Raw genomic sequence first — 27,110 nt, forward strand, 5'->3', positions numbered from 1 at the left:
TCAGGTTCAGAAGTTATAGTAATAGCTACCATTTATTAGTGCTTTGGTACGTTCCGACTAATGTGTACATTCCTCACGTTCATATTTTCTCATTTAATTCTCAAAATTACCTACAGAGACAGTTGCTGGGATCACCCATATTTTAAGGTTGAGGGAATGCAGGTTGAAAGAGATGAGTAATTTGCCCAGGTAGGAAATGGGTCCAGTACTCCATTAAGGTCTGCTGATTTCAAACTCATGCTTTTAACTACCTGTCTGTATTCTTTTTGATGTGTTGTCATTATATCATAGGCAGCAGGCACTTTACTTTCATATAATTGAAGCAGAAAATTTTTACATTTGATAAGAATCTTAAGGAACCCCCCCCCCTTCATTTTACAGATTAAAAAATAAAACCAAATTAGGTCCAATGTTTTAAATAGTTTTTCGTTTAGCTGGCCAATCAGCCAGCAAATATTTACTAAGTATCTACTGTGTGCCAAGTAGTAAATAAGCCAAGCAAGGTCCATCCCTCTGTAGAACCCTGGTGGTCTTTATGTATTTGATGGTGGGTTACTGGTAGGAGGCAGTCATAGAGTATGGTATTAAGTCAGGAGCATGGGCTCAGATCACACTCCTTGGCGTTGATTCTCTTCACTAGTTGTAGGACAATGGACAAATTGTTTAATATTTTTGTTTGTTTGTTTGTTTGTTTTATTTATTTTTTCACCCACCTGTTTAATATTTTTGAAGCTCAGTTTTTCACCTATAAAATGGTAGTATTACTAACATCATTGCATTGGATTATTGTAAACATTAAATGAGTTAATACATGTGAAGCACTTAGAAAGATACCTGGCACTTAGTAAGTGCTCAGTAAATACTACCTACTATTAAGATATAAATATTGCTAGCAGTGGTATTCCACCACAACAAGGAAGGTACATACAAAGATATTTACAATGAGATGTGTGTTGGTTTATGATAGGGGAAGGAATGTATAGTAGAGCCAGATCTAACCTCCCAGTTGGTTCAGGCCAGGTTCTAGTGGGGCAGTGCTGTTTTCTTTCTTGTCTTCTTTGTTTTTCTTTTTTTCACTTAATAACCTTTTTATTCTGTTTCCCTAAATCCTAGTGTTTTTTGACTTACAGCCGTTTGCCAGCAAATATTTATTTAGAACCAGCTATGTAGTAAGCACTGTACAGAATGCTGGGGATGGAATAATGGATAGGATATAGATTTGGCCTTTAAAGGAATACATATGTGTGTATGTGTGTATAGTATACACACACAGACACACACTTGCAGATAGAATAATTGTAATAGATGATGCTAAGCTCGCTAATAGATATATGTAGAGCCTGAAGAAGAAGTGATTGATTCTGATTTGAATGTGGGGCAGGAGTTATCAGGGAAGTCTTCATGGAAGAGGTGGCGCTTGATATGTGTCTTGAAGGATCATAAGTTTGTTATAATCAGAGGGCATTTTAGATACAGGGAGGAAGAACACGATCTGGGAATACCAAGGCATGAATTGGCATGGGTGGAGCATGCAGCATGACAAAGTAACAGAAGTGAACATCTGTCTTGCACATAGGAGTGGTGGAAAGAGAAGCCACTGGATGCTTTTAAGCAGAGGAGTCATATTACTGGTTTTGAATGTTAACATCACTTTGGGAGTGATGTCAAGGCTAAACTGAAGAAGGAGATGAGATTCGTAGTCTGCCAGGCGAGATAGGATGAGGGTCTCATGAGCTACAGTGTCAGTGAGAGAGCAAGGTGTAGTCATTAGAGGTACCAAATAACCAGAACTGAGGGGCTCTAGTGACCAGCTGATGTGGAGCCAGGGTCTTGGGAGCAGTGGTGTCCAGGGTGACTGGAGTCTGGTTTGGGCAGCTGGTTGCCATCAGCCAGAATGGGGGATAATAAATCGAGAGAAGATAATGAGCTCACTTTGAAATGTTAAATTTCAGGTTTGTCTGGTGTATGACTATGGACATGTTCAACAGGGAGCTAGGTCACAAATTTGTGGAATAGAGATATAGGTACCGGAAATCCTGACTCAAAGTGGCTGTTGATAGCTAAAACTTTTGCAGTGGCTCACTCAGGAAACAAATGTATGGTATAAAGAGAGGAAATCCTTCAAAAGAACACTGGGGAATACCAGGGCACAAAAAGAGGTAAGGAGAGAAGAAACTATTATAGAGGTTTTGAGAGAGTCAGGTGTCAGTTAAAAGGAGGGGACAAAGAATTTCACGAAGGGAGTGGTCTACCCGTGAAATGCTGCTGAGGGGCCAGTAATTGAGAAGGTTGCCTTTGGATTTGGCCATCTGGAAGGAAGGTAGTCACAGATGACCTCAGTCCCTTTGTTTGGAGATTGTGGTGGATTGCAAAGTGGATGGAGCCACTGAGGTACACTCTTAAGAAGCCTACAAGTGGAAGAATGGAGGATGTGCCATCTACACTAAAGGAAAGGTTTTTTTTTTTTGTTTGTTTTTTCTGATGGGAGAGACTCTAGCAGTCCTAGGCTTTGGGAAGGAGCAGGCAGGGCAAGATAAATTGAAGATAAGGAAGAAGGTGGAATACCTGGTAGAGTGAAGCCCCCAGAGACAAAAGGGTGCCTTTTCTGAGCCTGCAGCTATGGGTGCGGATACAAAGGAGTTCTGAGGATGGAGTTTGCAGAGATTTAGGACTGATGACTTCACTTTGCTCTCTTAAGTAGAGCATGAGGTTATTTGTGGAGAAGAGTATCAGAATTTGGCTGGAGAATTGAGATGAGGAGGCTATGTCTTCAAGATTAATGCAACCTGGTTTTTTACTCAATGGCTAACTTTCTTGCCTCCCCTTGTCTAGGGCTGTATCTTGCTGGGTATGCTTGGGTTTATTTAATCCTTCCTTTCTTTAAATAAAATAGAGATAAGGTCTCTTGGTGTTGCCCAGGCTGACCTTGAACTCCTGGGCTCAAGCAATCCTCCCAACTCAGCCTCCTGAGTAGCTGGGACTACAGGCGTGCACCACCACACCCGGATCTTATTTAATCTTGAAAGCCTTTGTTCTTCATTTTCTGTGGCCTGTTTGGCTTTTCCCCCTTCCTTTATCCCACCAAACATCTAACCTTGACCTCAGTAGGAACTCACAGCTATTATATTAACCCTCCCTTTGTGTTTCTGTTTTAGGACACCTCCCTGTTTCTTTTCTTACTGGGTTTATAACCAATTCACACTCCATTGTTGCCTTGTTGAAAGTTAGAATCCCGCCTTCCTCATTTGTTTCGACCAATAATTTTTAGTATTTCTATGTCATACACTGTGCTAGGCCTGGGATAGGACAGTGCTCTGGGAGGGAGATTAAACTCCATTCAAATAAAAGGATATAAAAGAATTTTGAATTTTGTGAGTATTGCAAAGAAAAAGAAGGAGCGAAAACCCTGCGTGAGATAGGACAGCCATGGGAGGATTGATGAAACGTAGAGGTGAGAATGAGCTGACTGTTTTTAGAGGGGACAAAGGAAATAGTAGTTTTTTCTAATATTTATCATATTCATGAACAAACATTTCATGAGTGTTGGACTATATACGTGAATGGGTAAATTGTGTCTTCCCTATTGGTCCTTTCTTGGTTTCTGAAAACCCTGTATAAGACCTGTAACAGATTATTCTTTAAGGCAGAGAAGGACTTGGTGTGTTTTTAAGAATATTAACTGGATATGCAGCTGTTACTGGACACCCACTATGTATGTACAGTGGGGCGGAAAGAAAGAACAAGACAAAATGTATTTCCTTCACTCAGTTGGATGATGCTGCCCCCTGCCCGCCTTCCTCCCCATCAGCATCAGTGGCTTCTCATGGCAGTGCTTGTCCTCAGGACAGGGTGGTTATGTATTTGTGCACCGATGAGAAAGTTTTCTTCTGAATTCCTCACACGATGCCGATCCACTAGCTCACCCTTCCTACCCAGTTGAAAATCATCCATTTTTGTTTCATGAGGAAAAGAGGGGGGGTGTGTGTATGCAACTGCTGTTTGTTATTAGTCACCACCATTATATGAATTAGTTGAAGTCATTACTGGAACTTCAGTTCCAGAAGTAGACATGTGGGACAGATCTGAAGCTCAGGACTTTGGGCCTAGGTGAGTGTCACAACTTAGTATCTTTAGCCAGAGGACAGTAAAAGAGGTCCAGATTTCTTGGAGAGGAAAAGAGAGAAGTCCTGAAAGGAAGGTAAACAAAGAACAAGGGAACACTGCAGATAGCTGTGCTGACCTTTTCCTTTGGTCTAGAGTCAGCCCAAGTAGTTGACATAAAACATCATCTACCAGGGCAAAATCTAGTGTTTTCTTGCTAGCCCAACCTTGTAGAAGTAAGGTACTATTCCAGAGAAATGAGGTGAGGATGAGAATTTGTGGAATGGTTTATTAGGCTTCAGATACCTTCCTGGGCACCCTGGCCAGTACTTCTGAGAAGAGAAAGGCACTCACTCAGATGTGCTGTTTTGACCCCTCAAACAGAGGTTCCCAACGTATTTTCTTGTTGCCATTCAAGGAGTGTTGACATTGCAATCACTGTGGACTTCTGCGGTAAGTGTTGAGATGTTCCAGAAATTCTACCTCTGTGCCTTTTAAGGAAGTGGTAGTGATATTATCACAGGGATGATTTGGGATATATTGTAATTTGAGTTATTAATATTAACCTGTTAATAATAACATGGTGAACCTATGATTGAGAACAGCTTCTTTTGTATATACACATTTATTACTTTTGTTATTAATTTGTCTGACAAATAGTATCAAGAAGGTTGTGTTTTTGAAAATGACCTTATAGATTTCTAGCAAGGCACATTTTTCATTTGTACATGGAATGCTCTTTGTAGTTGTCCATCAATGTTTGGTTTGATTCCCCCCATTATAATTCTTCATAAGCTCAGAGAAGACATCTCTAGTGCTATATAAAATATAAATGATTCCTAGTAAGTGGATGGAAATTTAGACTGTCATCTTAATAACATTTATCCACATTTAAAGTATAAATACAGATGAGGCTACATTAAGAACTTATTAATGTGAAATTTATTTATGTGTTCACTTTAGACACATCCCTGGAACTTAAGGTGGTATGTGAATTGTAAAAACATGTCATTCAAACTGTAGCTAGCCAGAATTTTATGGTTCTAGGATCCCCAATGGTCTTCCTAATATTAAAAAATATGCTTGTTTTTAAAAGTTCTTGAAATAAGGATAGTGAAACTAGATTTACCTAGATGCTTTTGAATATATGTATATGCAGATATTTCTTTGGTTAAACAGAACTTGAGCTTCTGTCCTTAGGGAATACTTATTAGTAATTAATTAGGGTGTCTTCTCTGAATTACTTTATTAATTTAAATGAGGTCATGGGCCTCCATGAAAAATTGTATTATGCAAAATATTAATTGAGGAAGAGACTCTGTTGAGAAATGATGAATGTGAAATTGAAGCAACTGAATAAAATTTACGGACTTGATTTCCTTATGTATTGACCATATTAAGCCAAAGGGAAATCTCCATTTAAATGCATTTACCTTTGGTTCTCAATTAGTGTGAAAATATAATTTTATGTAAAGTATTTGCTAATATATTCATAGGCTGTCAAAATGTGTCTTTGGGAGCCCTTCCAGAAGACTCAACTTTTTAGTGAAACTGCTCTTTGGGGAGGATTCTATTAATATTTTGTTGTATGGTGCTCCTTGAATGCTTTAGAAAGAATTTGATCATTTATTTTGGTATTTTATTCTTAAGATGCTCTAGTATACTTGTGGATTTTTCTTGAAGTGATCTCAAGGTCTTTTCCTTTTAGTCTGCTAGTGTGTGTAGGCTCCCTTATTACGAAAATAGCATCCATTCCTTTATTCAATGAACATTGATGCGAGGCACTGTTAGATCAATGGGATACAGAGGTGAATAGGCACTTTTTTCTACTGTTGTGTGTTCAAGGGCTTTAGTGTAGATAACCCCACCCGCTGGACCCCTCCCCTTGCATTTTGGTCGTTGTCTTGAATTCCCTTTTTTACTCCTTCAGTCTGAAGCTGAACAGCTTTGGTATAGAGTTCTAAATAAAACAAGGTATATTCTTCCCTTAATTTTTTTTTTTTTTTTTTTTACAAATAGTTTCATTCCTAGAAAAATACAGGTGTGCTAGATTTTACCTAAATTGGTTTTAAGGCATATGATTATTTTACAAGTCACTTACCAAGAAAAAACTGCTGCCACAAAGTGTGACACAGTGCTTTGATTCCATGGTTTTATAGTACTCATCCCAGTTTCAGTGATGTTATAAGGAAAATGTAGAGAGATCTTAGTATTGTTTAAGTATAGTGTTAAAAATAAGCAAAAAATTTCAAAGAAAAAGGTTTTTCATAATGTGACTGTTGGACAGCGTATTTGAAGATTATGCCCCATTATGAACCACTGACTGAAGAGATAGCTACTCAGTATTCTTAGATCCTTTTATACATATCCTTCCAGTATTTAATTTACACATACCCATACACATCCACCTACCTATAACTGTCTTAAAATAGTTTTTTTTTTTTTTTTTTTAGAAAAACAGGACCTTGTAAAGCATGTGGCTTTGTAACTTCTTTTCCTCCACTTAGTGTATTTTAAAGATCTTTCCATGTAAATATGTATGTCATTACATACCACTGTATGGTTGTATTAGAATTTGAATTGTCAAATGCCCATTGTTGAATAGTTAGGTTGTTTCCAATCTCTTCATTATAAATATCTTTGTACACTTGATATTTATTTAGAATAATTTCTAAAGAGTGGAATTAGTGTATTAAAAGATATGTATAACTTAGAGGCAATTGATACATATTGCCTAATTGTCCTACAGAGAAATCATCATCATTTTATAAAAGTCTGTTAATTAGAGTTTACACTCTAAAATCATATTATCATAAAGAAAATCTGTCATTTTGTTAGATGAAAAAGATGATCTTGTTTTAATAAATAAAATATACTAGTGAGGTTAAACTTTTTCCCACATAGGGTTATAGGCCATTTATATTTCTTTTGTACTTTTCTATTTCTATTCTTTCATAATTTTTGTTTTGCTGCACTGTTTGACTTTTAATTTTTTTTTTTTTTTTTTTTTTTTGAGACAGAGTCTCGCTCTGTTGCCTGGGCTAGAGTGAGTGCCGTGGCGTCAGTCTAGCTCACAGCAACCTCAAACTCCTGGGCTTAAGCGATCCTACTGCCTCAGCCTCCCGAGTAGCTGGGACTACAGGCATGCACCACCGTGCCCGGCTAATTTTTTGTATATATATATTTTAGTTGTCCATATAATTTCTTTCTATTTTTAGTAGAGACGGGGTCTCGCTCTTGCTCAGGCTGGTCTCGAACTCCTGACCTCGAGCGATCCACCCGCCTCGGCCTCCCAGAGTGCTAGGATTACAGGCGTGAGCCACCGCGCCCGGCCGACTTTTAATTATTGATTTGATGGAGTTCTTTCTATATCAATCCATTTGTTGTCACATACCAAATATTTTTTCCTGGTTTGTTGCTTGCCTTTTACTTTACTTATGATACATTTTGCTACACTTATATTTATTAATGTTTCATTATTGGTTTTGCTTTTTTAAATCATAGTTAGAATATCTTTTCTCCTTCTAAGATTAAATAAATATGTACTTAGTATTTTTTCGTTTTTATACTATAGCTTTTATTCTTATGGAAATGAATGAATTTGAATATATGGTATGAGACAGGGGTGTACTTTATTGTTTTTAAATTCTTTGTTTTTTTCAAATTATTTTCTATCAGTTCCTAGGAAAGTTTGTTGAATTGCTTTATCCTTTTCTCACTGAGAGGTCATCTTTATCATATACTACTTTCTTAGATAAATGTATATCCATTTCTGAACTTTCTATTTTTTCTGCTTACATTAAACTTTCATTCTGCTATACTGGCTGTCTATTTTTGTACTAGTAGCAGCACATTGTTTAAATTATAGTTTTGTCATGCATTTAATAAACATTAGGCTAAATTTCATTAAACTTCATTTTCAAAGTTTTCCTATTTTCATTTTTATTTCAAATTAACTTTTATAAAACATTTGTGAAATTCTAGAAAGCTATTGTTATTTTGTTTGGAATTGTATTAACTTCAGTGATTAGAGTGTGTACAGAATAGGGGTGGAATGGATATATGGCAATGTTAAATTTTTTTAGATGGTTTAGTACAACAAATGAATTAAGGACCCACTGTGTTGTGAGATCTTTATGTTTAGACAGTAGAGATGGAGAGTTGAAAAAATAAAGACCCTTATCCTTTATCTTGACTAACTTTCATAATTATAAAAGGATTATAAGTAAGTTTTGTCAGATTTACATTTTAGAAATACTGCTCTGGAAGTAACAAGGAGAGGATTGGGATTTGAGCAGAAAGAGACTTGAGGTAAGGAAAACAGTTCAGAGGCCTTATAGGTTCTGAAGGCCAGGTCAGAGGTGAACTGAGGTTGGATCTTAAAGGTATTTAGAAGTGGACTTGATAGGATATTGGGATGCAGAGGGCGAAGTCTTAGGGTGATTGAGATGTTTTGGGCTTGGTCACCTAAGTGGAAAACGATGCCATGCCCAGACTTTGTAATGTAGGAGAAGATGCAGATTTCCAGAGGAAGAGGTTAGGTTTGGTTCTAAATACATAGCTGTCCATGGGATATCCAGATAGAGTTGTTAAGCAAGTAGTGAGATCATTTGGTCTGGTCCTCAGGAGAGTCCTTCCTTGGAGATAGACTTGTGGCGGAATTTGTTGCATGAGATCTGAACAGGTGAAGTCAGTTCAGGAGATGAGGAGGTGAGAAAGGGCGGGTTCCAAGAGAATTCCTTGAAACTCCTAGAGATAACTAGAAGAGTGATGTCACCGAAGAAAAGAAATAAAAGTGGCTAAACAGATCAAAGGGCATCCAGAGGTCAGGTAAGATAAGGACTGAAAGGCATTTTTTTGATTAACTATAAAAGAGTTTGTCCTCTTTGCTGGGGTGGTTTGGGTGGAATAGTATCGATGGGAGCCCCATTGCAATGGGAATGAAGTATAAATATGAGAAAGTGGTTTCATTATTATCACCAGCGATTGTTATTTCTATCAGTAAAGAAACTTTGAAATCTCTTTTAAGGAGAATAAGGAATCCAATTGCTTGCTCTACCTTCAAATCTGAATTTTTAAGTAAAAAATTATTTATTCACTGTTTACTCATACGACATACCTGCAATGTGATACATTGTGAGACTGAATTAGTATGATATGAAACATGATATCAGATGAAATGATATGCCCCCCAGCCTTACAGAGCACTTTACTGTCTGGCAGGAGGCATAAGACAAACAGGTAACTTTGCTATTATTTATAACAGTTGTGGTAAGCTCTATAAAGACAGATTGGGTGGTACAATAGAATTTATAATGCAGGGAGATGGGGGGAGAGATCAAGGATGCCTTCCTTGACTAAGTGAATTTGAGCTGAGATGAGTTTTTCAGGCAGAATGAGATGAAGTTTATAACTGATTAAACCAATGAGGCATGAGATGAGATAAGAGAAGCTGAGACTAAATCTTTGTAGGTTGTTGGTCATTTAAAGGGTTTTGGATTTTTTGCTAAGAGTGATCGTAAACCACTGAAACACTTTAAATAGGGAGTGACTTCATCTGATCATAAGAATGTAAAGTTCTTGAGGGCAGTGATTTTCTTTCCATTTTTGTTCCCTGACCTGTCTCTGATGTCCGAAACAGTACCTAGTACTTTGTAGGTGGCTTAATAAATATTTTTTAATGAATTCTTTTTTTTAAATGAGTGAATACATTTGATTTTTGTAAGATTGTTTCATTTATAGCATGGTCAACAAATTGCAGTGTGGTGTGAGGGGTAGTGAAGAAGACAGTAGCTCCTAAAAATGCCCAAATGAAAGTTGACAGTGGCTTGTTTGCGGGTGGTGGGCATGGAAATGAAGAAGCACATTTAGGAAGCAGAATAATTTGTTGGTGGCACACGTGGGAGAGGAAGCTGCTCAGGATGTTTTATACATGAACAGCAGAGTATCACTGGCTAAATTGAACCTAATCTGCCCTTTGCCCAAATGATTCTTCTTGTGGGGTTTTGTTTTCATTCTTTGACATCACCATGCACCTCTAGATTTCTACTTACTTAAGGTTTATCTTACTTCTCCCCAAACTCTTTGAACTTGATGAAGACTTTTATTTTTTTTTTGAGACAGAGTCTTACTCTGTTGCCTGGGCTAGAGTACCGTGGTGTCAGCCTAGCTCACAGTAACGTCAAACTCATGGGCTCAAGCGATCCTTCTGCCTCAGCCTCCGGAGTAGTTGAGACTACAGGCATGTACCACCATGCCCGGCTGATTTTTTCTATATATTTTTAATTGTCCAGCTAATTTCTTTCTAATTTTAGTAGAGATGGGGTCTCACTCTTGCTCAGGCTGGTCTCGAACTCCTGAGCTAAAACGATCCGCCCAAAGTGCGGATTACAGGTGTGAGCCACCACACCCAGCCTTTTCCTTCATTCTTATAGCCTTTCCATGCTACATACCTGTATCATTTCTTGCCTACAGTATTACTATACAGTCCTCCTGCCCTCTTGCCTTTTTCATCCTATTTAGTCTCTGTTGCAAATAGATCCATACTCCAGAAATAAGCATGCCATTGGCTGCCTAAAAACTCAATCAGTGGTTTCCCATTGCCTATAACGTGGTCTATACTAACAGTACATTTTTTTCCCTCCTAGAATACATTAAGTTAAATTCAGGAAATAGTCATTTAAGCTTCTGATGTTTGTCTGTGATTTAGCCACAGGTACATACCCTGTGCACCTTCATAATTTTCTGCCTGGATTTACTAATGTCAGGGCTCAGAAACCGGTACCCAGAAATATGGTGTTTTGATATGCTGAGCTGAAGAAGAAGCCTCTCTGACCTTCCCCTCAACCCCACTCTCTCCAAGTACAGGATGAAGTTCCTTTATTTGCCTAAGATCCAGACCCACAAAGGAGAACAAGTGTTCTTTCTTCCCTTCTCTGTAAGATCAGGAATGTAACCACACCTGGACACTCTTGCACAAGAGAATGTATTAATATAAATTAATCTCTGTTCTCAGATCCGTTCATTCTCCCTAGTAATCCTTTATTGCCCCTCAACAGAATTCCTCTTCTCCGAACCCTTTTACTTTCGTCTCTATACTAACTACTGGCTGGATTCTCAATGGACTGCTGAATGTTGCTGCTACCATTTTTTTTTGCAACAGCAGCTCTCTGGGCCTTCACTATAACCTTCTTTAACCTCGTCAAATAAGACAAATATGATAGTGGAGTAAAATTGTACTTAAAGATTAGAGAAGGTTTGGATCAGAATGTAATGATTTTTTTTCACTTTCTGGAATGATCTGCAGTTTGGCAGAAGGGTATAAACATGGATGCTATGTTCCGTTTATGGGCCTTTGTGATGCACATATCTTCCTCTGCTCTTGTACACAAGTGGGAGTTACTTTCTGTTCTTTGGGCAATTTGGATTTTCCTTATTAAGTTAAGTATTCTTTATCAAGTATTTTTTTTATGTCCACAAAGAACACCCAAAGCATTTTTGTTGTAATCACTCCGTGGACCTTTGCCTGTGGCCTGGGCCAGGGGTTTTAAACTTTTCTTTATTAAACAGGAGACCCTTTTTTTCCAAATGAGATCTTCAACAGAACACCAGAGTGTAAAGCAGATAAAGGCAGAACTACACTGGTTGAATTGGAATAGTTAGACCCCAGACTGCATGGTTCCCCGTGGTACCTTTCAGCAGCCACCTTCAGGAAGTGGTTACTAGAATAAGCGGCAGGCAGGCATCACTGGAGTAAAGTGGTAACAGCTGTGGAAGGGATGCCATTTCTGAGGGACTTACACATACATGGGATGCCTGGAGTCCACCACTAGTCCTGTGACCAGCGCTTCTTTCCTTACTTTGTGAAATTAGTAACTGATTTTTCTAGCTGGAACCACCATTTGGGCACTGGTTAATGTTTATAGTGTTTTCTGTTTTCTAGGTAGTCTGTAGGCCATCTCTGTCTAAAAATGAGCAGATTGGTTCTTACTGTTTTCCTGCTTCTCCTTCTCAGCATTTTGCCCTCTTATCTGGGTGTGTGCCTTCACCATTTAACCTGTCTGCCTCATCCTTTCCCCGACTCCAGGTAAACAGAGCTGCTGATGTGTGTCTCGCTCTTTTGGCAGAAACTTGCTTTGCTTGCTTGCTTCCTTCATGTATTCATTCAACAAATCTTTATCAAATGCTTACTATTAATATTTCAGGCACTCTTCTAAATGCTTGAGTTAACAAAACAGACAAAAATCTCTTTGTTCATGAAGCTGACTTTCTGGTTGGGGAGACATTTATAAACAAGATACATGTGGCCATGTACAGCAGTATAAGTACTAGAGAGGAAAGGAAGAAGAATTCTTGTCATCCCTATATGGAGATGACCCAAACATTTTTTGAAGTCAGTTTTCTGGAAATGATGATAGTTTGCTGTAGATCTACCTCATTCCTTTTGCCCAGCTTCCTCCTTAACCCAAATTCATTCCTGTTAAAGGCAATGGAGACAAGCTTCGGGCCCCATGTCCTCTCTGATCCTGGGCCACCTGCCGACTGGTCCATTCCAAGATGGAGTCCTTGGCCTTATTCTCACTAGCGTGGTTGCCCTAATGCCTACTAATCACCTTCACTGAGGGTATCTTAATGCTTGTGCTTCCTCAGAGCTCTTAGCTTTGGATATCTTAATCTTCAGGTTTTAGAATTTTATTTCCCCTGTCTCCTAACCACATAACCATCAAATGAAATCATATGCAGAAACCCAATGTATAAACGAAATGAAAGATCTGAATGCCAATAGAAAGTGTTTAGGATGAGGCCAAGGGCACTCCCGCTTCCCACCCCTTTGGGCTGCTTTGTCACCTCCATGGACACCTGCCACACAGCCATTATTTCTAGGATAGCATTTCAGAGCCATTATTCTCGCATGGCATTGTCCTTTTGTGATTGTAGAAATATGTTCTATAGCTGGGCTTTCTGATATGACAGCCATCAGGCACACGTAGTCATGGCTGCTGAGCACTTGAATGTGTGGCTAGTGTGACTGAGAAACTAAATTTTACATTTTATTTCATTTTAGTTAATTAAAATAGTTGCATGTGGCAAGTGGTGACTTATTTGGAAAGTACAGTTCTAGTGTAATGCTAGCTCTACATTTAACATCTACTCAATGTGGTCTATTCTAGTTTTCCAGGTCATCGATGAAATGATATTAGTTTTAGATGATAATGAACTCTGAGAAGACCTGGAATAAGTTTTGGCTTATAACCTTGGGAAAATTATTCAGCCTCTCTAGGCAAGACCCCTCTGAGTCTCAGTTCCTTTTTTATGAAGTGGGCAAATTTATAGTACCTTGTCATAGTGAGGTTTAAAATGAGATAAAGCATGCATAGCATTTGGCACAATGCCTAACCCTGATTTTAGATGACTTATCCTAATAGGGTTTTTTTTTTGTGTGTGTGTGTGTGTGTGCGCTTATTTTTTGCTTATAAAAATAAAACATGCTCATTGTAGAACAGAAAAAAATAACAAGAACGTAAAAATAACCTATAATCCCACCATTCATAGACAAGCAACAGAAAAACCTATGGAATGTGGAAATTTGAATGTGTACATGTATGACTACACTGACACTATTTGTGTTAAAACGGGAGCTTTTGGAGACTGTAGATCATATGTGTATAAATTGTCTATCAAGGTCTTTTTTCTAAAATTATATACAAAAAAGTCTTAGGAAATGTGTTGTGATTGCGGAGAGTTATTTAAAAACTGTTGAATTGAATAATTCACTAGTTGATTTTGTAGATTTATCTTTGGTGATTAATTTTTCCAGAACGTAAAAATTCTTTTTAGGATTTTTTTCAGATGATGGGGAAAAAGAGAAGATATATAGATATGGTTTTATCCTGAGTTAAAACTGTGTCAGGCACTGTGCTAAGTGTTGGGAATACAAAAATAAAATGTCATCATTGTTCTTAAGTAAATTATGGTCTAAATACTGTGTGATCAGTGCTGTAAGAGGGACCTAGACATTGTCATATGAGAACATGGGACAGTGTGGGCCAGCTGGGGTTGAAAAGGTTGTCAGCAAAGGATGTCTCACTAAAGTGACACCTGATGAAGTTTTAAAGAAATGATGGACTCAGCCAGACTGTGGTGGGGTGAAGAGGATTCTAGGAAAGTGATGCAGTGTGTACAAAAGCCTGAGTGACTGGGGGCATTTGGAGACCTGCAGTAGTTCAGTATGGAGGTCAGAGGATGAGGGTGAGAGTCTGGAGCAGTTGCAGGAGCCAGATGGGTCACAGACATCTTTCTGTGTGCCATATTAAGGATCACAGACTTTATACTTAAGGTTATAAAAGATTTTTGAAAATTAGAAGGGGGTGGGATCTCCGGTCACATCCTTGGCACATGTAGAAAGATGACTGGATATGGTTTGGAGAATGGATCAGAGATGAGTAGATAGTACAGGGTAGGGAGGCCATTCAAAGGATTGTTAAATACACCAGGTGAGAGATGATGGATGATGAGGGTTTGAATTCAAGCTGTTTGGATGTTTGGGTCTAGCACTTGGGAGGGACGTTGAATAGAGTTATAGATATAAGCCATCTACATAATGGCCACGATGTGAATAAAGCCCCCCTCTCTAGAGTGTTTACCATGTCAGGCATTTGGCCAAGCATGTTATATATATTATCTGAGTTTATTCCCACAACACAGGGGTTGAAAAGTATGGCCAATTTTACATAGGTGATGAGAGAGCTGGCATTCAAATCCTAGTCTCTGTCTCCAAAGCCCAAGCTCTTTGTGACTATGATAGTGCAAATGAAATCACTAAGGCATAAGTGAAAATGTGAAGAGAGCCTATGAGGGAACTTTGGGGGCAAAATGCCAGTAGTTATTGCAGAGCAGGAGAAAGGGGAGGCCTTAGAAGAAATTGAGAAGAAGCAGATAGGAAGGCCAGAGAAAGAGGGGGTTAGACTCATGGAATCCTGGAGACACTAATGGTTCAAAGGGGAAGTGGGAAATAGTGTCAGATGCTACAGAGATGCCAGATAAAGGATGCATATGTTTCTTGTATTAATAATGAAGTGGCAATTGAGAAGATTTTCCGTGGAGGTTGGGGATATCTTGATATTACATTTCAGGGTTATTTTAGTCAGATTCTTTGGTTTAAGTGAAAATTAACTGAAACTAGATTTTAGGCAAAAGAGGGATTAACTAGGATCTGTAGAAGGTTTGGAATATGCAAATTATAGGAATTTTAAAGATACAACCAGTCCCTAGGATCCACTAGGGTGAAGAACTTTACTTGCCACTACCAGGATGATCTTGTCACTTTGCTGCTTTTCTTCTTCTTTCTGTTAGTTGCTACCTTTTTTTTTTTTTCCCCCACATTTGAGAAAGGGTCTCACACCTTTGCCCACCGTGCAGTGGCATTATTATAGCCCATCGCAACCTCAAACTCCTGGGCTCAAGCCATCTTCCTGCTTCATCCTCCCGAGTAGCTGGGACTACAGGCACACGCTACCATGCCCGGCTAATTTTTTTCTATTTTTGGTAGAGATGGGGTCTCGCTCTTGCTCAGGTTGGAGTTGCCACCTTTTGTACTGCAGACCTGCTTTCTAGATGGAGAAGGCTGTAGATGGTGCAGTTTTATACCTCTGGAGAGGGGGATTGTTTTGTTTTTCTTAATTCTGAATTTAAAATCTGGGAGAAGGACTGAGATTTCTTGTCATGGACTAAATGCTGTGCCTAAGCCTGTCATTGGTTTCTTGGGTACAATGTCATGAAAGAATATGATGACTCCCAAGGTAATTTTAAGATTAGAGGGAATGACAGTTCCCAGTACAGGGAGAGAAACATTCTAGGCAGACAGTCTCATAGATTTCCACTGCCAGTGCATGAAAGATGGAATGGAAAATGAGGAAGCATAAAAAGCGAATGGATTACTCTTTTAAGAACTTGGGCTATGAAAGAAATTTCTAGTGAGTGTTTTGGTGGTAACTAAAGAGGGAGAATTGGATGTTGATTGTAGGTTTATTTTATAACCAAATCTTTGATGGAGATTTAGTAATGAGGATTGAAAATGTATTTATTTATAAACAGGAAATAGATGTTAATTTTAATGTTAATGGGAGTGAAATTGCTGGGCAGACATTCTCGTGGACATGGAAATTTATGTGAACAAAGGAAGACTAGTTATAATCACCAATTTTACAATAATTTTTTGGTCACTTTATTATCAAATACATATTCTCTCAGTAGTTGTCTTTGTGTTTGTGGTGATCATAAGTCATATTTATAGAAGGAAACCAGAGAATATTAGCATTTCCAAAGGATCCTTGGGCCCATGCAATCCAACATGCTTGATTTTATAGATAAGAAAAGTAGAATCCAAAGAAGTGGAGTGAAGTAATTATAGACACAGCAACCAACAGTGCCTATCAAAAGAAAAGGGACTGTTTCCTCATTGGGTCTCTGTTTAGAAAGTGAGGGAAGTTTTTCCAAGAACCTCTCCCTTCTTGGCTCATTGTCCAGAATTGGATCACAACACCCACCTCTGAAACCTGCTACTGATGAGGGGAATGTGAGAACCTGATTAATGTAAAACAAGGAGGATCTGCCCCCCAAAAATGTGGGCAGAGGGTGAATACTTGAACAAAATCAGGGCATTCTCCAGCAAGGAAGAAAGCAACACAGGTTGTTGAGTAGGAACTCAACAGTGTCTGCAACATGGACTAAGCTAAAGAGTTTATATTTTACTCCTTGGACAATGGGACTCTCCTGAAAGTTTTAGATCACAGAATAGATAAGCTCATGTTTGTATTTCAGAAATAACACTACTCATCAAACATCTGTGGTCTTAGTCTGTTTGTGCTGCTATAATAAAATACCTTAGACTGTACTCTATAGTTTAGGGTATTTTATAAACAACAGAAATTTATTTTTCACAGTTCTGGGGGCTGGGTCCAAAGTCAAGTCCCAAATCAAGGCATTGGTAGGTTGGGTGTCTGGTGAGGGCCTGGTCTCTGCTTCCAAGATGGTGCCTTATTGCTGGAATGCTGTGTCTTCACATGGTGGAAGAGATGGAATGGCAGGAGGGGCCTGTGTAGCTCTCTCCAGCCCTTTTGTAAGAGGCTAATCCTATCCGTGAAGGTAGAGCCCTCATGACCAAATCACTTCCCAAAGGCCCCACTTCTTAATACTGTTACATTGGTGATTAAATTTCAACACGGGAATTTGGGGAAACATTCAGATCATAGCACCTATAAGACATGAGGTGAAAAGTCATTCCTTCAATTGCCTGAACTATATAAGTTGGTTGCAGAGTTGAACTAAATTTTATCTCCAGGATCTTCCCATATTATCTACATTACATTCTCTTTCTATGTATTTCTATGCTGGTGGTGTTCGTCTGTCTTTTGTCATGAAATTAGGGGTGATATCTTTGAACTGGCTATAATATAGGAAATGGATTTCTAAAAGTTAGAAGTGTAACCATCCTTCCTATGAGAACCATGATTATACATATTTATTAAGTATCCTCCTAAGGAGGAATTAAAAAAACATGTTGTCGTGAAGCTGCTTACCATTTTCATTGCTTGGAGGTGTAATACATATATACAACCATCATATAGACAGGCTGTGATAAATGTCAAAGGAGAGGCAGAGGTAATGTGATGTGGTTGGTTTCCAGGGCTATTTAGGAAAGCTGTAAAGGGATGTGTGATCTCTAATGACAGTGAAGAATGTGCAAGATGGGACAGATAATTTTAGATGAGGGAAACAACAGCATTAAAAAGAGAGGTAGAAAAGCCAGGAAATACCCAGGTGCGCTGTATTGGTAGTGCCTAGACTTGAGGGAAAGGCCAGGGATGGTTCATAGAGAAGGCGGCACAGGAGAATGGAGCTCACACCTGTTGGTACCTGATATGAGTAGACAGCATGCTAAGGTCTTAAACATACTATCTCATTAATCTCTTACCACATACATCCCTATGAGGGACAGAGGATTGCATTGGCATTTTTCTGGTGAGGGACTGAGGCTCAGGATAACAAACTTGCCTGGGGGCTTACTACTAATGGGTTGAGAGAGTCAGCCTTTGAAACCAAGTCTGTCTTGGTGAGTTCTTCTGTTATGCCAAATATCCTTCTACTCTATCATTTCATCATGCTTAACATGTGAGCATTTGAGACTCATTCTCGGGCATTGTTGAACGATTCTGAGCAGAAACAGACATTACCAGAGTGCTGATCAGGGAAATGTGGGGGCTGGGTGGACTGCAGAAGCGGCTGTCACTGTTGTTTTACTCTGTGGACGGTCTTCTGTAACATCTCACCCACAGACGTTGGAGTCACTAAATGGCACCATTGTCAGAACTATATTTGCCATCTTTCCCAGTGAAATGAAAATTAAAATCCTATACCCAACTTCATTCCTCCCTAGCTTCCGTCTTTCTTATTCCCTGTGTGTAACAGTACCTCCCTTCCACTTGGGCTTATCGTCTTTAGTGCATACCTTCTGGTTTCCTTAACTAACACTTATTCAAATATGACTAACTCCAGACTAATTGCCATTTGCCCAAAAAGTTCCTCATATTCCATAACACCTGTGAGACTTCTAATATAATTGACCTGATGAACTCTGATAGAAAAAGATGTACCACCTACCAGTACTGAACTTGCTGTCTTTCTATACTAGTCATCTCTAGAAAGGTATGTAAACCAGGAAAATACAGAATACCTATTTTTAAGACTTTAAAAACACATCTGGAACTATTTGAACTAACTAAAAGTAAAATAAGTGCCATGGCAGATTATGCCATATCTTTTCTTTTTACTTCAAAAAAAAAAAAAAAAAAAGGAAATGGAAAACATACCACTTCTAGAAGGCCCTAACATTGAACTGGATATTGAAACGGTATTGGTAATGTATTTATATATGCCACATTTTCTTCCATGCATCAGCCATCTTTGGTACATATGTGCTGGATGTTTGCCATGTGACAGAAGTGTTACTGCAGAGGGAAGATTGTCTTGTTTAGAAGTGCTATGAATCATTAAGGTAGAAGGAAAGTCAACCATTTATTGTTATATTTACCTTCCCTCCTTTATCTGATAGCGATTTTTTCTTTTTCTTTTCTTTTTTTTTTGACTTTTTATCATTTTGTGTCAGTCTCTGAGTAAATGTCAGAATTCCCCTACAGCAACTCAAAAATAGAAATCACATACCAGAACAGTATAATTTCCACGAACTTAAAAAATTATATAAGAAATATTGTAACTTAATACCGGTTTTACCACATCCTCTAATTTGAAATGGAGTGAAATGCTTCTGTGGTTAAATCTGAGCTCATGTGCTGTTTGCTATAAAAGTTTCAAGAATATATATTTCAAAAAAATTTTTTTTTTAATAATCCAAAACAAATGCAACAGAACTCAGCATACTTGAAACACACTTTCCAGATTTATCTTAAATCTCTCTGTTTCAGAGGGTTTGTGCATGTGTATGGATCAGGCCTGGCCAGTTATTTCACCATCTTTCTCCATCCTGAATTGATTGCACCGAACAGCCCAGAATGAGTTACATATGGTGCCACTTTGTCTCAGTTTGTAGGACCTCTGGGTTGGAACTCCATTTGATCAGAGTGAAGCTAACTGTCGCAAAGATTTGGCTAATGTCAGAACCCTAAATATATACACATATGCATGTATTCTGGTTAGAATGCTTAGATTCTTTCTAGAAGTAGTGGTGTTTTTCTATGCATTGATTCAGTAGTCATTTTTTCTAAAATATTGATGACATTTTAAGAATTAAAAAAAATGATCCACTGATGATGATGTTGATGTTCTGGATAGGAATCATGTTATTAATACAAATGTGGACCAAAACCAGATATTCAAAACATTTTTCAAACCAAAATTATGAATATACCAAAAATCTTTCTAAAATTAGGACAGAAGAAGACAGAAATATTATACAAAGGTTTTCTTAAATACAAACTTAAGTCTTTAAGTTTGAAGAGATTTGAAAAACATTGTCAACTTCATAGTTTATTTTCTTTTTTTCTTAACGTGGGCTATTTGGAAAAGAAAAATGGGTTCAGATATGCTTTAAAGTGTAGATATTGCTCCTTAACTGTATGGTAGTGGGCTGTGCCGTGAAGGTCCGGCTTGTCCCTGCAGAGGTACAGGAAGCTGCTGAGGGTAACTTGCTCCCCCTTCAGGCTCTTGCCTATTTATTTTGTTCTTTTCCCTCTTTTCTTCTTTTTCCTTTTATTGCTTTATTTATTTTTTCGTTACTCCCACTTCCCCTTCCCCCTCCTGCTCTTCCTTTCTCTGTCTGTGCAACCACGTGCTTCAAATCTGTGTATCTGGACTGCCTTCTCTCACAGTTCTCTGTGAGTGTTAGCAGAATGAAAACCAGATGGACCAGCAGTTCCCACTGTTATCTCCCAGCCGACTCTGGCAAGCCTCCCTCCCTCCCTCCCTCCCTGGCATGACAGAAATATTTGCCTTTATTTAGGGAGACTTGTATTTGCTGCTGTACCTCTTCCCTCAGCTGCAACATAAGCGGAAAGCTATTTATTCCCTTGTTGCTGAGGTTGGTTGAGGTGAGTAGAATGTGCAATGAATTTAACTATTGAAGAAGCAGTTTTAAGCCTGCCTAACTTCGGTATTTTTCTGGAATAAGTTTTCTAGAATAAGTTACTGATACTGGTTGTTAAATGTTCTGGAATAGCGATAGGAAGACAAGTTTTTAACAATAAGATAAAGGTACAAATGCTCTCCATGTGTGCCTCTGCCATCATTTCACTCAGACATTCAGAACACTTTTATTCACACTCACTGTTATTCGACCAGCAGTAGAGATTAAGAACTAGAGACCCTGATACTACTGATAAGTAGATCTTCATACAAAAGCTCTTAATAGAATCGTTATTTTCATTCTTTTATTACATTTTCTCTAAAATGATATCAACATTGTTTCAACTTTCAAATGTTGTGTTTTATTGCAACCCAAGTCTTAAAAAATTGCTTTGAACAAAGGTGAGGTAGGTTTGGAATCGTGATACTAGTAATTTGGGGTTTTCGTTTTCTTTTAATAACTGACTTTTAACTAATTTTGAGAATTTCTCATTATGGTGGTTATTATAATATTTTAAAAGGCTTGTTCTTTTTAAATAGTGTATGTTACTTTACTTTTCTAAAAGTCTAAGTGTGAAATATTTGTGTCTAAGGATGCAAGAGGTGCTTCAACATTTTTGGGGGTGCGTGTGCGTGTATGTATGCACATGTTTGTAGAAAATTGGATCTAAAGAAACAAACAAAAATCTGTCATTTTTTCCTGGAGATCTGTTGCTTTGATAAGTAGATTAAATTGAGAAAAACACTTCAAAATTTGAAGGGAAAAGTATACTTAAGAGAAAACAGTTCTGAAGTACAAATGTCCATATTGGGTAATCAGGAAATTTCCCCTTGTCTGTCACATATTCATTGAGAAAAAAAACACAAAAACTAGGAGTGTCTTTAGTTCTTTTTAGTTCTCATTTTGGGACTTTTACATCCTTTTTTTTTTCCCCCCCTTACTCTTGTCTGAGATTATTAATTGGAGTATTGGGCTCATATTTTTAAAATGGGAGATCATAAATTCACACATTCTAAGTAAATAATAGCTTCACTTCATCGTGTAATGTATAGCATGTAGGTAGTGGTGATTTTTAAAATAGGGCAGAAAAATTGAAGTGAGAGATTTGTCTGGGAAACATAACCTGCTTCATCTAATAGGCTAGAAAACTGAAGCTAGAAAGGGGATAGCAGGTGTTATAGAAAATCATCACAAAGAGCCAGCTCCTACCAGTATCTCACCTGAGTAACAGACTTCAGGTTTTTGTTATTTCTGAGCTGTCGTGAGGGGTTCATTATCATCCTACTTCCTCATCTATTTTCTACCTCTTGCTAACATTGGCTTCAGCTTCCAGTGAAGTTGTGCTGTTGCATATAACACTACCAAGGTAGCATCTGCCTAAGCCAGAAATAACAATAGGATATAATATAACCTAGTTACAAATGGGGTCCTGCCATCTGTGCTACACCTTCTTAAGTGGAGTTTAGATGATAAAATCCTGACTTAAACTTCAGTAGATAAGCATATTTTATTGATAGAAGATGTTGCATTTCTTCTGTTCACTTGCTTTTAAAAAAGATAAACTCCACTTGAAAATCTGAGGTGCTTAAGGAGTAAAATAACATGTCCCTGGTGGCATCCTCCAGATCGTACTGAGAAGCTCTCCACAATGCCAGACTCACCTGTGGATGTGAAGACGCAATCTAGGCTGACTCCTCCAACGATGCCCCCTCCCCCAACTACCCAAGGAGCCCCAAGGACCAGTTCGTTTACTCCAACGACGTGTAAGTACTCATTGCAGTCTTTGGGGTTTTGGTTTTAAAGTTTAAATTAGATATTTTTTGTCTGCAGATGAAAAATCAAGGTAAAATAAGATTCAGCATCAATGTGTTATGAAGAAATGAAGCAAAAAAAAAAAAAATTGTTTGCCAGTAAGTAGGTATGAGCACAGGAGTATCATAGCTTAGGTATAATTTGTATGACTGCCAATATTTGCCTTCCTTTCATTATTGCTTCAATGTTGTAGTCTGCTATGATTTTAGCAAATGAAGCTGCATTTGTTCTGTAACTCCAGTTGTTGCCACTGTAACTTTTAATTCACCTTAATGTGGAGCACATTAGTTTGTTCTGTTTGACTTGGGACATGGACATATGCTATAATTATTTCTAGGTTATTTCTGATCTTCTAGTACTGCTTTCTTTTATTTCAAACTGTTACATATAATGTTAAAATATAACATCTTTAAGGAAAAAGAGTATTGCTATATGCAACAGTCTCATATGGAAAACTCTGAAATAAGTAGCATCTTCCTTGACTCAAACCTGTCAGACTTTTATTCTCCCTTGGCTCGAGTCTCATGTCTCAATCCATGGAAAGTATTGTTTTCTGTATTGTCCAAGGAAGGGACAGAACGTTCTGACAGAATTGCAACTTTCCTCTCTTTCCTGTATATTTCAGTGGAGCTAGTGGCTGACCTTGTTTTAGTCAATCTCAAAGTCCTGGTTAGAATTGTCATCAAGGACTTGTGAAACTAATATGTATTATATGTTGCAGATAATTCTACTTAAAGACCATGTGCCATGAAATCCGTATGAATGAAAAATAACTAACAAGCAAAAATAGATCCATGGGACTAGAAGGGATCTGCAAAGTGCCCATACCAGGCTTATGCAGTGTTGCATTGCCATTTAAAAGACCTTTCTAAACGTGTAAGGAGCAGGCAGCTGTGCTGTGTGTGCCAAGTTGTAACCCTGTGATCTTATATTTGGTTTGTTGTTACCCAAAGCCACGGTGATAGGCATGTGTCTCTTGTGAAATGTCCGGATCCCGCTAGTATTCCTTGACAGGTTACTTTGCTACTCATTTGGGACTAGAGAACCATTTTGTTATGTTAAAATGAAACTTTTAAGAATAATAGGGTCCTTAAAACATCTTCTAACTATTGTTAGAGATAGTTAATCAAAATTATTTTTAAAAATGGGTTTGACAAAAATCAGTTTGTCAAATTAATTGATTTAACATGATAAAATCAACGTTTTCCTTGGTGAGAAATATGCAGATTTTTAAGCCTAGATCTTATGGATTATCATCTTTTTTGTTTTCTTTTTATTCATTTTAATTGACATGTAATAACTGTACATGTTTATAGGATACAGAGTGGTGGGGATTATCATCTCCATGTTCAAATACATTTTACCAGAAATAAATTTACTGACTTTCCACCAGTCTATGCTCTTGGTTGGATTGAGGTGTCCCCTTTCGATTTCTTGAAATAACTCCTCGATAAACACCATGTCCATTTTGGCTTTGTATGAAAAATTTTCATTTTCCTCAAAGAAATGGTTAAGAAATATGAGGGGGAGAAAATAGCCTCCTAATTGGGTGGTGGAAGGTTAAAACTTGAAAGTCCTATTTCTATAAACACAGCTGTCAGTTGTGTGTACAAAACATGATTAAAAATGTTCACTGATAAATTTAGTCTCCGCAAAATGTACACTTTCTCTAGGGGAGCAGTTTAGAAAGGAATAGTCCTGTTATGTTGCTGTGAGCCCGAGACAAAAGGCTGACATCCCAAGCTGTCTGTTCTGCGTTTGAAACATTTCAGGTGGCTGGCATATGTGCACGTGGGAGGCAGGGCTGGCCCTGCGTTACAGCAGGCTCCATTTATCGTCAGCTTCTGTGCAGAACGCTCAGTAAGAGGAATAGACCCATTTAGTTATGGAGTTCCTGGGAATGTGGTAATCCTGTAAAGTCAAAGCATTTTGCAAAAAGTCTCAACATTTTTAAAGTTACAAAATGACTGGATTTAAAGGGAAGGAAACTTGGTGGCAATCTCCTTGTGCGTGTTCTCTGTGAATTTATACTTTCCTTCTGATTTTGTGCCCTTGACAGTAACTAATGGCACGAGCCATTCACCTACAGCCTTGAATGGCGCCCCCTCACCGCCCAATGGCTTTAGCAACGGGCCTTCCTCTTCTTCCTCTTCTTCTCTGGCTAATCAACAGCTGCCCCCAGCCTGTGGCGCCAGGCAACTTAGCAAGCTGAAACGGTTCCTTACTACCCTACAGCAGTTTGGCAATGACATTTCACCAGAGATAGGAGAAAGAGTCCGCACCCTCGTACTGGGACTGGTGGTAAGCAAATAGAAATTAACCCAATCTTCTGGGGTAAGGGAGAGTGTGTGGGGGAGATTCAGAAACATAGACCCCCATTCTCACAGCTATTGTGTTATAATGGTTTCTGAAGACTGTGTGCAAATCTGGTTCATTCTGTATTCACAAAGTTTAAGTTTTGCATCATGTATTGATCCCTACCATGGATTCTTTTGCTATTTGACTCATAAAGATAATGGTTATACAAGTTTGGTGTTATCTTGGCCATAAACATGTGTGTGTGTGTGTGTGTGTATATACATATGTATGTGTCTATACATGTGTATATATGTATGTTCATATATATATGAGTGTGTATATGTATATGTGTGCATGTATATTTTTTCCAATATTTTAATAAATATGTTCTCCCAGCATTGCTATTGGTTTTCAGGAATGACAAAATGGTTTTGTTCTGTTGATTCACTTAATCTAATTGGGTACTCATTTAAACTTAGTTGCTTTGGGGAATTTTTGTTATTGGCCTAGACAAACAAGAATTTATAACAAGTAACACATTCTTCTTTTACGTAGTTTCATTTTTAAGGCTAATAACATTAAATTTTTTTTTATTGTGGTAAAATATACCCAAAGTTTACCAAGTTAAAACTACTTTTAAGTGTACAGTTCAGTGGCATGAAGTGCATCCACATGATTGTACAGCTGTCACCACTGTCCATCTCCAGAACTTTTTCATTGCTGCAAACTGAAACTCTGTACCCATAAAACAATAATTTCTCATTCCTCTTTACCCTCAACCCTTAGTAGCCACTAATTGTTTTTTTTTTCTGAGACAGAGTCTTGCTCTGTTGCCGAGGCTAGAGTGCCATAGGGTCAACCTAGTTCACAGCAGCCTCAAACTCCTGGGCTTAAGCGATCCTTCTGCCTCAGCCTCCCGAGTAGCTGGGACTACAGGCATGCACCACCATGCCCGGCTAATTTTTGCTATATATTTTTAGTTGTCCAGATAATTTCTTTCTATTTTTTAGTAGAGACGGGGGTCTTGCTCTTGCTCAGGCTGGTCTTGAACTCCTGACCTTGAGCGATCCGCCGGCCTCGGCCTCCCAGAGTGCTGGGATTACAGGCATGAGCCACTGCGCCCAGCCTCTTTTTTTTTTTTTTTTTAATTCAAATCTTTGTTATAGGTAGAACTATTTAAACCATTAGTTTGAGAACAGAACTGTTGATTTTGGCACATTCTACTACTTATTGTGTACATTATCACACTGGAAAGTAGAACATATATCCCCTTTTTGCACCTTAAGTTACTTTTACATTTGTTGTGACTTTTTATAGAAGTGGAGAATTTTCTAGTATTTAGGAAGGCTATTTTCTCATAGTAAACTGGATCATGAAGAAGCTGAGTCATATATTGAATCCTTTCATCATCCAGGCTCATGGTGGGACTAAAATTCAGATGATAGGTGACAGTTTCCTTTGTCTTAAAGTAGATCATGTACTTTTATTGTGTGGACCTATCATGGTCAAAGCCATACCAGTTGTGTTTTGCAAAATAAGTCCTAGAATTAGAAGGCTGGGTGAGATACTAGTGCAGAAGACATTCTTCAGATTACTATGTCCCACATTTGACAGAGATTTGCAATTTAATTCTTAACCATTAGCTGCCTCTCCTCACTCTAAGAACAAAAGACTTTCATATTTCCCACAATCTATCAGCCCACCTTGTACACCTTCAGGACAGGAAGGGGACATGACAGAGGTGTGTCAGCATACTTCAGGTACTTTCACTTACCATTTCCTTTTTATTCATTCTTGAGTTTTACACAATAGGTTTTTCAACATGTAAATAAGTTAGATCAAAGAACCACGAAGTAAATCCAAAGCAATATCAAGTAAATGGTGAATATGTGGTTCCATAACTTAAAATGCAGAAAAATTTGGTAGCTTTAATTAGATTTCTCCCCATATTAAGTGGCATACTTCTGAATGAAATACATTTAACAAATAATTTATTTATCCACAAACCTTAGAAAAGTAAAGGGAAGATATTAATGGTGCTTGCATATAATGGGGAGTGACTATTTGTCAAATGAGTGAATGAATGGAGAACAGATGTTTTAAGCCTTTGACTATACGCCATTTTATGTAATTCTTAGAACTACCCTCTGAATGATTTTTTTATTTTTGAGGGAAAGATTTTTATACACATTTTACACGTGGGGAAACTGAGGTTTACAGAGGTTAAGTAAAATACACAAGGTCACCCAACTGGGTTGACAGA

General features: G+C 38.1%; 1 protein-coding gene across 1 annotated transcript in view; it reads left to right on the forward strand.

The window, feature by feature from the left end:
* The window catches only part of RUNX1T1 (RUNX1 partner transcriptional co-repressor 1), a 131,436-nt gene that overhangs the window by 49,966 nt on the left and 54,360 nt on the right, over positions 1-27,110 (forward strand). The window contains 2 exon segments of the mRNA XM_069466236.1: positions 22,363-22,500; positions 24,609-24,850. Of these exon segments, the coding sequence (XP_069322337.1) occupies positions 22,363-22,500; positions 24,609-24,850 (380 nt within the window).

This window comes from Eulemur rufifrons, chromosome 3, assembly GCF_041146395.1.
Source record: "Eulemur rufifrons isolate Redbay chromosome 3, OSU_ERuf_1, whole genome shotgun sequence".
NCBI lineage: Eukaryota > Metazoa > Chordata > Mammalia > Primates > Lemuridae > Eulemur > Eulemur rufifrons.